This window comes from Argiope bruennichi, chromosome 1, assembly GCF_947563725.1.
Source record: "Argiope bruennichi chromosome 1, qqArgBrue1.1, whole genome shotgun sequence".
Classification (NCBI taxonomy): domain Eukaryota; kingdom Metazoa; phylum Arthropoda; class Arachnida; order Araneae; family Araneidae; genus Argiope; species Argiope bruennichi.
Window position 1 is genome coordinate 30,009,531 of NC_079151.1, and position 12,429 is coordinate 30,021,959.

Here is a 12,429-nt window from a genome sequence, read left to right on the forward strand (position 1 = left end):
GAATTACAAAATGTTTTCACGTTTACACAGCCAGCTTTGCAAGAGGGTTTATTTCATGCCTAAAAATCAAATGTGGGCTGCCTTGATCTTTCTTATTTTCCCAGCCTGCACTTCTCATTTCCGACACCATATTTCTATACAAAAAAAAACTTTTTATATGAATACTTACCCTTAAAGTTTGGTCCATATATATATATATATATAATTAATTAAATTTTGATTAATTTAGAAAAAAATAAAATTTGCAGTGAATAACTTAAATTAGGGACAAACACCAAATATTAAATTGCTGATCTCAAATTATTTTCCTTCAAAAAAAAATTAACATTCATCATAAGATGCATTTAAATATGATGCAATTATACTATAAAAAAAGAAGCAAAGAATTATAACAGATTAGCATCACAACAAACCAATCAAGCTTAGAAGCAGCTTAAATTTTTATCTTTTGATGATCATAAGATGAATCCTCAGTATAAATTAAAATAAAAGATATTTTATCTAAAATTAATTATCAAAAAGCTTTTTGTCTTTAGATAAACAAAGTGAAACGTGAAATTCTTACCTGAGCGGCAAAGGAGGTGGATATGCTTTGTGTGTAGGGGTAGCTTCCTCACTACAATCATCTGCATAATCTTCAGGAGGGAGTTCGGGAGGGCAGTCTCCATCTGCTGACAGGGACAATTGAGAATCACTGTCATTTTGGAGGGGTTTGAATGTGTGAGTTGTTATGACAGGCCTGTTGTGCCGTTCATAAGCTGCAAATAAAAATGTTAGAATCTTAAGTCAAAGTTTCATCAGTGTACATCAAAACAATTATAAAACCATACCATGGAATAATATGTGTAGTCTTAAGAATACAGAGAATCATTCATATTCTTCCCAATACATTGAAAACAGAGCAACAAACTTATATTTTCTAACACAATTGCATCTACAAAATGATTATATTCTTCTAAAAGGCTGAATTTAACATTTAAAGTATCAAAAAGATTTGTTTTATTTAATATTTTAAAAATGGCAACATCATATTATTAATGTAGAATTCTTTCGAACAATCAATACAGCAATGTATCAAACCTTAAAAATATATAATGTATATATGTAAATATCAGCTAATAATTTTATAAACATGCTTCCTAAACATTTAATAAATGGATTTTTATTAAGTTCCATCCATCCAAATTATATGAGTAGCTATATCAAATTTACAACAGCAATAAAAAAATTAGCCATTTCTTCAACACTCAGATATGCATATGACCACATATGATCAAGCTAAGATCATTAAATTCAGAAAATTAAAAAAATATATCTAACAATTGTAGTAATTAAACTCAATAATTAAACACCTTCTTTCACAAACTATATAATTTAACCATGGATTTACATTTTCAGTATTATATTCAACTTTTTAACAGAATTATTTACTACTTTCATTGCTTAGGACTAAGAAGGAATTACCTGAAGAAATGGTATGAGGTCTTTGAGACTTCGCAATAGAAGCTGCGGCTTTTTCAAACTGGAGTGTATCTTGAAGATTTGGCCATGTTGACATAGCACATGGTGCATCTGGAAAGGATGGGGAATCTTTTGCTGCATCTTCAGAAACTTTTGCAGCAGGATTTACCTTAAAAATTAGATTAATTATTAGAAATTCTTGAATCTTAGAAGCATTACTTATTAAAAAAAAAAAGTGAATCCAGCAACATTACCTGATCTGTAAGTTCCAAGGGAGGAGGTGTAGGCAATCGTGTGAAAAGTGTATCTTGAGATGTAAAACCAGAATCTTGCGAAGACACACTCAACAATCTGAAAGCTCCGCTAGGTGGCTATTAAATTAGAAATATTGGTCAATTCATAATTTATACTTCCAAAACTAAAATTAAACATTAAGTAGTATATAAATTTTAAATGATTCCTTAAAATTAAAAGGTATACTTAAACAATAGCATTAAAAGGACAACATAGAGATTTAAAAAAAACTCTGAAAAAAGAATTTACAATTCTTGAAACTGAAGTAATAAAAATGTTAAAGCAATGCTTAGAAATATTCATTCAATACTCATTTCCAATCGCAATGAAAATTTACTCGGATCAGTAAATATCAACATTTTTTTTATTTACATTTTAAACTTTTTTTAATTAAAAATAAAGCATTTCCCTAAAAATAACAGCAATTCCAACCAGAATATGTGTAAAAATTTAATACAGTTTATATTAGATGAATGATTAAAATGAGAACAGACATCATTATTTGATTAAAAAAATTCTGTTAAGAAACTGGGCATCATAATAATAGAATTTGAATGCAATCGTATTTAATTTCTCATAAATTAAATATAGGAAAAGTTTGAATGAGATAATAATGTAAAGGAAGAATTTTTTTATTTGTTTAAAAATATTATAGTATAGTAGTAAATAGTATCGTATAGTAGTAAATTATTTATAATTGAAGTAAACACAGTTTTTAAAACTTATATGTAAGGAAGGAAAAAAAAGGGGGGGGGCAACCAATTAGCTTGGTTTTATTTTCATTTCATGTTCATGTAATTATATTAATTCTTTTCAAGACTTAAAAATATATAAAATTTAGACTTCATAATCTTTTTCAACGTACATTTAATAACTGAAAAAAAAAATGAGAAATATTATTTATGTCATTCCAATCCTCCTTAAAGTAAAACTGAAAATTGTATTTTATGATGAATCGGATTAATTTTTATTAAATAAGTTTGAAATATTGCATAAATTATAAAAAAAATAGTCAATAATGCACATAAGACTTTGATACTGAATGATTTTGTTTCTTGTGATCCTATTTCTACAAAAATATATTTGGTTTCAGCAAAATGTGTTTTTTTAATTGTAATTGAACTTTAATCACTTCTGCTTCAATTTAAATTACAAACTTCACAGGAGCCGACAGAAAATTAGAGAAATACACAGTATAATTAAAAGAATAATGCAAGTTTTCTATAATAGTGTGACTTATATGACTATCAAAATTTGAAATATAAAATATTTTGTTGAAAAATCTATTAAAATATGAAGTTTGCAATATACTGAATTGAAAATTTTATAGAGCATTAATCATTGGAAACCAATTGGTAGCCAAAGGCAGCTGCTCTCAACTATAATAGAAGTGATGTGCTAAAAGAGCTGACTAACTGCAAGAGAGCTTAAAACAGAAAAAGAAAATTTCTTTTAATGGAATGTATTATAGTTAAAAAGTGCTAAGAAATAATCTAAATAAGTTTTAAAAAATTTGCTCAATTACAGAAGAGATAAGAAAAAGATTTAGAAATCAATTTAAGTACATACTGATGAAAAAATATTTATTTACATAAGCTTATTCTTTTTTCCACTAGACATATTTGGAATATTATATTTTTAATTAGTGCGATTATTTTTACCACACACATGCTGTGCTTTTAACAAAAAGAAGCAGGTAATGGGTTCTTTAAATCACTCATTACCCATTTCCTAATGATTATTTTTTTTAAAAAGTTCAATTTTTAACATTTATTCTTTGTTATTTAGAAACATATTTAGAGAGTATCACAATCTAAATAGGAAGAAAAATTGCATACACAGTGAGAATATATTTAGAATTTATACAGCTTCAGAAGGAAATTTTCCCTAAAATTTCTCAACAAAATTTATAAAAATCCAAGATTCTCACATTTGGGAATAGTTCATTTTAAGAATGTAGATGAATTGGAATTATATGCATAAATAGCTTTTATTTTTCTAGTAGATTTGATTTAATGCATTGAAATTTGAAAAACACAATAAGCAATTAAGAAATAAAATCTATTAGAAGTTGAATAAATAAAAAAGAATTATCCTAAAGAATCAGACTATATAACGTACAGCATTAGGTTTACGATCTCTAAAAGAAAAGAAAAAGAAAAAAAAAAAAAAAAAAGCCCTGTTATGTACAATGATGAACATAACTGAAAACATGACAGTGAAATTGTTTTGATTGTATAAACAATCATGCAATTGTGATATTATAAAAAAGAAAAAAAAATCTTCATAGAGAATTCAATCTGTACATATCCTGCACGCAGTTCACAATTTTACTTTTTTAAGCATTGTACATATTTTAATAAGTATTAAATAAAGTGAGAAATAAGTTTAAAAGAAACTATACACATGAAAAGAGGATTTCTGTTTAGTATGAATTAAGCTCACCTGTGAAAGCGATCTGCTCCTTTGATGTGAAGATGGGGAATGTGTACTGTCACTGGAGGAACTGTTTAAGCTGCTGATGCTGCATGTACTGGATTTTCGAGATCCAACTGAAGTCGGGGAACCAGGTGGAGTCTAAAAGAAATATAGCTTAAATTTTAAAAATTCAGGAATGTTAATATGATTTTAAAAATTACAACTAATGCAAAAAAAAAAAAAAAATACCTGAAAAGTTTTTTTAACCATTTATACTTTGATATTACTTATAAATACCACTTAAAAAGTCAGACTTTGAAATAAAAAAAAAGGAATCTAATTTTATTGTTTTATTACCGAAATATATATGATTATATTCATCTAAAACTGCATTATAATATTATTATGCAATAAAATGAATGTTGGTAGGTTTCATAACTGAATACGTTCTTAATGACTTCTAAAATGATTTTCAAATTAGATTCAAATATTTTTTAGATATTCTGAGTATCTTAATTCTTGAGGAAATTATACAAAATTAATATTTAAAATTTCTTTTAAATGTAAAAATAAATTTAAAAAATGAAAGCTAGATATTCAATTTACATTTAAAATTCTTTTAGATGTTAAAAGTCAGTTAAAAAGCACTAAATTTTTGTGAAAATTCAGAACAACTTTTCAGAAATATCAACTTTTAATTGAAATTAAAAAATATGTCCAATTTTGTAAATTATGATGCAAATTATAAAGTAATTATTGATTTTTATAATGATATATTGATTTAAAGGTATTCTAGCATAATGTTATGAGTAACGCTAAGATAATGTTTTGTATCTTTTAAATTTTTTCACTTTCTCTAATAGTAAGGGTGCTTAACTTTTGAAATGTGCCAACAAATAATAAAATAGTAAATAATTTAATTTTATAATAAATAATTAACTTTTTTAAAAAGTAAAAGAAACTGAAAACAGAGCACCGTTCTTTGTGTTATTTGTTCTTTCTCATTATTTTGACATTGTTACATATAATTCTGAAATGATTACACATTTTATCATGAGAGGTGTTAAATGAATTTGAAAGTGTATTTTAATATGTCTCTAAAATGTTTTACTGCATTTGAATGTTTATAATACCTTTTATTACTTTGAAGTCGAATTGCTTGATGGATTTTTAAAAACAAAAATTTTTTAAATCAAGTGCTACCATTTAAAAAAGCTTCATTTTTATGGGTGAGATATTAAGACAACTGCAACTGCACATCCATTAAGTATAATATTATGCATCATAAATATTTAAAATATTAAATGCTAATTAATAAATGAAACAATTTAAATAAATTTTAATTGAAAACATTTTTAGTCAATTACTCGAAAAGACCATCCAGCCTCAGAGCTTTTCACATCGAGAATAACTTGTTCACTTGCTGATGGTAGGCCTTGAGGGTCTTCAATTAGTTTTCCTAAAGCATCTAGTACTTCCTGAATATGAGTTACTTCATACATGGTTGATAATTCAGACTCCTAAAAAAGATGCGGCATTATATTAGTAAAACACACATAATATTTTAAATATGATTTTTGGTAACTTTTTAATTATTTAATATTTATTATTAAAATTACTGAAATAGAAATTCGTTATAGAAAAATATATATATGTTACCGTTAAAGTATATAATGCAGTTATTTCATAGAATACCTAGTTATTCCATGAAATAACTGATCGTGTCCGTTAAAGTGTGTAATATGTTATTAATTTGACACTTTAACTAGTTATTCTATGAAATAACTAGGTATTCTATAAATTAACTAATGAGAGGCAGTTAAAGTGTAAAATAAACAATTTATCTAAAATGAAATTAAACTAATGATAGACAATTAAAATGAAAAAGAAGCAATTTATCAAATTTATGCAGCGTATAAATGGTATTTATGGAAACGTACCATAAAATCATTTGTTACAACAAGGATTACTAAAATGACACTTGGAATTACAAAGAACATTATTTCTAAAACAAAAACATTTTTTATTTCTAAAACAAACAAACAAAAACATAAATGCAGTAGGGGTGGAAGGTAAATGTATTTGTCGTGCGAGATATATGATATAGATTATTTTACATTTTAACGGGCTGCAGATCGTTATTCTACGAAATAACTAGTTAAACCATGAAATACAAGAGAGGTTTACACTTTAACGGACACAATCAGTTATTTCATGGAATAACTTTGTATTCTATAAAATAATGGATTTCATACTTTAACGGTAACATATATATTTTTTGAGTTTTATTTAATAAATAATTCAAGCATTATTCAAAAAGAGGAATCTGCTGAAGATTTTTCTTTGGCTAAAGTAGAATAAGAGAGAAAGTTTTGAAAAGAAATCCATTTATGAGAAAATGGGAGTTACATAAAAATGAAGAATGGATTCTTATTACCAGACTAAAGACTTCATTTAAGTGAAGACTGCACAATTTAAAATTTCTTTGTTACAATATCCTTAAAAGATTAAAGAAAAGGTAGGAAAAAAAAAAAGAGTGTTTGTAGAGCGGTTTTAAGTTGGCATCATTTAATGCAGAATGTGCAATTTCCGAAAATGCTAGGTGATTATAATTCTGATAATGTATTTATAAAGTAATAATTTTTGAATCTTTAACATTAATGTATCTTGTTTTATTTATGCTTTCACAAATGTGGAGAGCAATAACGTAGGACTGTTATAAGGTTCTTTCAGTTACAGTAGAAAAAAAATATGACAAACAATATTACAATAAGAAATTCTTTAAAACTTTTAAAACAATCTAAATTTTAAAATTATGTTTCAGGGTTGGTTATTTTGATAATAGTAAAAATATTAATTTTCTGGTATTATCAGAAATGTTTTTTCTGATTTTTTTAAAGAAATTGTTATTTATTTTTTATGTTTATTTCATTTTTCACGCATTTCATTAAAACAAAATAATCTTTGATGGAACTGCATCATACAATTGGGAGATCCAGAATTAAGTATAAAAATTCTTTTCACATTTAAAAAAAGGGATAAAATAAGTATATGAAAGTTATTACTTATTATATTAAACAATCAGAAATTAAAAGGAGCAACTCACTATGACAGGTCTTAAACAGTTGACAAAAAGGCAATATCTGGAACGCTCTTCAATCAGAGCTTTTCTCAAGGCCTGCTTTTCTGTCTCTTCTAGCAAATGATATTTGTTGTTCACATCCCTAATGGCACTATCAAGGGTCTTTTTTGCATCACCTTTTGGAGCTGCACAGAAGAAGTGATTTATATGATATTTGAATCGCAAAAATAAGGGATTAAAAACATGGAACAAATCCAGAGCCGCCGCGTAGGGGTAGCAAAATTGTTCACCACACAAGGGCGCCTGGACCACGGGGGCGCCAAAATTTATAGTACTTATAGTTTTTTTTTTTATTTAATGTTACTTAAATAAAAGTTGTTAATTATACGCTAGCAACTTTGTATGTTTTGTATTTTCTAAGCAATAAAATAAGATTTAATTTTTATTTTTATTTTATAATTTAATTTAGTTTTACTTTTATTTTCGTTCCTGCGGGTTGTTTTCGTTTGTGTAAAATAAAATTTGATTGCCGATACGAACAATAAAAACACGTTTCGTGTAGAGTTCATGCTACCACACGGAACGTGTTAAAAATATACGAATTTGTAACATGTAACAACAGGAATTGGGAATGTTTTGTACCGGAATATATTTATTCTTTATATGCTGTGAAGCTGTTGTGGCTGAAGGTCGTTGTTTAGTTTGCTTTTTTTTTTTTCGTAATGATGGTGACGGCACCACCGTGTGAATGTGCCCGTGAATTAACAGGGAATAACCTTATCTTTGCGATGTTTTACCAAAGAGGATATGCCACCTATTGATATTTTAAATGAAAACAATCTTATTGATACGTTTCCAAATATTGGAATAGCTTTACGGATTTCTTTAACCCTTCTAGCTTCGGTGGCTACTGGAGAACAAAAAATTTTTCAAAACTTAAAATTATAAAAAACTACATGCGATCTACCATGGCGCAGGTGAGTTTACTGGACTTGTCAATTATATCCATAGACAGCGAAATTTTGGATAAATTAAATATAAAAGAATTGATACGAGCGTTTGTAGCTGCTAAAGCTAGGAGAATCCATATTTAAATATATTTTCTAATTCTTATATTTTACTTAAAAAGTTTTATCCTTGTCTTGTTTTTAAAATTTATGAAATAATAAAAAAAAAATAAGATAATTTAAGTAATAATAAAAAACAATAAGACAAACGTGTTAAATATTATAATTTTAAAGCTTTTCAGTTCGAAAGTCAAATTTTGGAATACTATAAAAGAGTATTTCACATATAATTTGCAGCACTTTATAAGAGTGCAACAGAATCCCATAAAGGGGCGCCAAATTTCAATTTGAACAAGGGCGCTTAATACCCACGCGGCAGCCCTGCACAAATCTATCACTTTAAGCAAAATTTTCTAAAAAGGCATAACAATTGCACTTCATTTAACAAGAAACAACTCTGTCTTTAAAAATTTATATTTGCATTACTATCATTTTATTCAATTTTCAAAATTTATCATTTGACAAAAATATTCATTTGCCATAGTTTTAAATTGAAGAGTTTTTAATAAAGAAAACTTCATCACAAAAATCAATGGTTTTCATTAATTTAGTCTAATTTAAAAAGATCAAGCTCAAAATTAACTAAAAAATTTTCAATATTCTTTACATTTATTTCAATAAATTCACAATTTTATAGGGGGGGGGAAATGGTGTACAGTAAAGGATTAAATAACCATGGAAATAAATCTCAAGATACTACAAGATTCAATTAATTCATGTGCATTTGTATAAATATGTTTTAAAATAAATATATTTTAATATATTTTTCTTTTATTAGGAAGAAGAATAAAACAGTTAGCTTATTTTTTTTTGAATATCTAGATGGGCTTACTTTTGCGAACTTTTTTCTGCAATCGTAGTGTGTCTGAAGATTTCTTCTTTATATCCTGCCTCACTCTTTTGTACTCTGAAATTAGAAATTATTATTAACATAAGTAACTTTCAATAAAATGCAGCATTATAAAACTATAGAAATTGTAAAATAAAACTACTTTACTTGTTTAAGATTAAAAACAAATAGATAAAATTTTCACAGAAACACAAACATTTTTTTCATAAAAGTAAAATGGAATGAATACCATACATACTACAACCACAAGACAGAAACCCATAAAATAAATCTTCTCGATAAAACTGAAGATAAAACTAGAACATGCCATGGATACACTAAAAACGGCAACTAAATAAAGAAAGCATTGTTACAGTTCATGCACACATCTGCATTCTACATGCTCATGAAATAAAAATCAAGTAAAAAAATAAGAAAAGTGGGACAAAGAAAGTGGACAGGTGAATGACCTTTAGCATGGTCTTTGTCCATTTGATAGGCCACTTTCTTCCAATCTTCCAGTTTATCTTGCAGTGGAATCACTAAATGGTCAACCAGGGCACTAAAATACAAATCAAGTATTACCTTTCCAAGACACATTCTATTAGTTGAATAGGGTTCAGATATAAAAATAAATGGTTTAAAACAAAAAAGAAATTTAAAATTGTACTCTAAAATCTGAGGAATTATTTTTCTGTTTTAAAGTAATTAGATATATTCAAAATTAATATTTATTTAAATAAGAAAATACTGCTCAAAATTAATTTTAAAAAACAAGAAGTAATTTTACAGAAAAAATTCTTTGGCTTGATCAATGCCCAATTTCAACTGTTAAAATGAACTCAATTTTATGAATTAACTAATTATTCAAGTGGAACATTTAGTAATGACATATAAGCTTTTAATGTCATACAATAAATATGAATTAAAAATATTCAAAACCAATCAGTTTGATTTATAACTGTCATGTTTCAAAAATAAAGTTGAAATGAAACAGAGCCTTAGAAAACATTTCACTGGAAAAGAATGCATCAAAATAATCAATAATGTTTATGATCTCAATGTCAGAGGCCAATCAGAATTGACCCAAACAAAAGTGGGGTCTGATGCAAAATTCACTTTTGGGACCTTCAAAGAAATTTCAGGCAACAAATCAATAATTTATTGCATACTGTAATTAATTATATTCCAGAGATTGTTGAACTAAGGACTGAAGGAAGTAGAAAAAAAGATAAGAAATTATTTTTGATAAAACTTACAAGGGGTGTTCAAATGAAAAGGTATGAAACGACACTGTGAGTGTAAATGAAGACTTTATTCAAAGTATACACTATAGACCTGAGCACAACGATCCCATTGATTAATGAGCCGAAGGATTCCTTGTTCCCAGAATTCCTGTGGCCGTGACCAGACCCAGTTTTTCACAGCATCCTTGAGTTCGCCGACCGAGTTTAAGTGCTTCCCTTTCAGAACAATTAACTCCAATATGTACTGTGAGACACTCCGAAGACTACACAAGTCCATCAAGAACAAAATAGTGCAGACTACACATGCAAGAATAATTGAAAGGCCCAGAAAATTATTTAATAGAGTAACAAAATTTAAGTAAAACTAAAAATTTTCTAAACAAATATTATAATAGAGTATTATTGTGATCCTGGAAATCAAAATCTGAAGACAAATTAAAATTTCTTTAAATAAATCAATGTAATCAGGATAGCCCAGCAAAGTTGCATTTATGTTATTGCAAGATTTGTGAAGATCAATCAGTTTGTGAATTAACATTATAAAGAATACCATACAAGATCTCACTTTATGATAAATTTCAACTAAAACAATGGATTTTCTGATAATAGTGAGAATAGTGCTAACCGAAAAAAAAAAAAAAAAAAAAAAAAAGGAAATCCAAAAATGTGACATGAAACCATACAAAAAGGGGAAAAAAATCGAATTTAGTCAATGTACAGAAAAAAAAAAAAAATCATCCAAACTGCAACCCAATTGGTTCTTATATTCATTTCAAAATATTTATAAAAATAAGTAAAAGTAAGTAAATAAGTAAGAAATCAAGAGTATATAATTTTCTCAAAGACACTTTAAGAAGTATATTGTCTAGGTAATTTTAAAAGGTCTATAGAGAACAAACATGAAGGGAAAGCCAGTAATTAATTGCAAATATATCTGAAGTAACATATTTTAGTAAATATTGCTTTAATACTCAATGAACCTCTATAACATATCTTAGACACATCACTAATTTTTTATTAATGCTTTCAGATATTTCACTGATATGACTCAATTGCCATTTTATAGTTTGCTTTTGAGCATCAGTCAAATTAGTAAGCAGTTTCATTTTGTGTACAAGACACAAATGTAGAAGAAATCTTTGAAACCTGAAAGTTATTTTTTCCAAATGAATATTTCTTTGCAATTTGGCAGCATTGCCAGATATTTTCTTAGTAGCTTCAACTCTAGTTTTTCCTTGGACTTGATTGTTTGTCATTGTTTTGCTATAAACTTTCTCCTCTGTAGTTCCTTACTGCTGAATTCATTTTTTATAGAGATTTCTGACCACTTTACCTTTAGGATCGCATTTCTTTTTACACATCTGAACTGCAGATTTCTTTGAGTCATAAACATATATGTATATATACAAGCAGATATAAAACAGTATATTAGTAGAAAATAAGTAAAACCTTGTCTTCTGATATATTGTTTCTGTTCATGCACTAATCAAATTGTTATTAATTTGACAGCAAGATTCACTATCAAAGTAAGAGGTACGCACTGAAAACATTAAAAAAAAATGGAATGCATCTGATTCAATTAAACAATATATTTAAAAAGATAAATCAAAACCACATCTAGAACTCATGAAATATTCATGTGATTATTCAATCAATTATATAGAAACTAAAAATTTGTAAGAGCTAAAATGTTATACATGTATAAATATTATATGTAAAAACAAAACAAAAAAATCTATATTCATGTATAAAAATGGAATGTATGCTACACTAAGACACATTAAAAAACTACCCTTAATAAAACAAACAAAAATAAAGAATATTTTGAGCAAAGTGTAAAAATAAAATAATTGTCATCAATCCTAAAAACGTTGATCAGTCCTTTTATACAGAACGTTGATCAGTAAGTTTTAGACAGAAATATGAAAAATCTTTATGTCATTCAATGTAGTTTAACTTGACAATGCACTTAAATTAAACATTTGATCATATGTGCAATTTAAAAGATCCATTTTTACCAAACAAAAAAAA

The 12,429-nt window shown here is 26.8% G+C and overlaps 1 protein-coding gene across 1 annotated transcript in view; it reads right to left on the reverse strand.

Annotated features, from left to right (window-relative positions):
* Positions 1–12,429, reverse strand: part of LOC129968473 (uncharacterized) — a 28,467-nt gene that overhangs the window by 9,057 nt on the left and 6,981 nt on the right. The window contains exons 5-12 of the mRNA XM_056082387.1: positions 9,622–9,713; positions 9,155–9,229; positions 7,280–7,440; positions 5,541–5,693; positions 4,201–4,332; positions 1,716–1,832; positions 1,465–1,630; positions 566–758 (exon numbers count right to left, since the gene is read on the reverse strand). Of these exons, the coding sequence (XP_055938362.1) occupies positions 566–758; positions 1,465–1,630; positions 1,716–1,832; positions 4,201–4,332; positions 5,541–5,693; positions 7,280–7,440; positions 9,155–9,229; positions 9,622–9,713 (1,089 nt within the window). The remainder of the gene's footprint in view (positions 1–565; positions 759–1,464; positions 1,631–1,715; positions 1,833–4,200; positions 4,333–5,540; positions 5,694–7,279; positions 7,441–9,154; positions 9,230–9,621; positions 9,714–12,429) is intronic.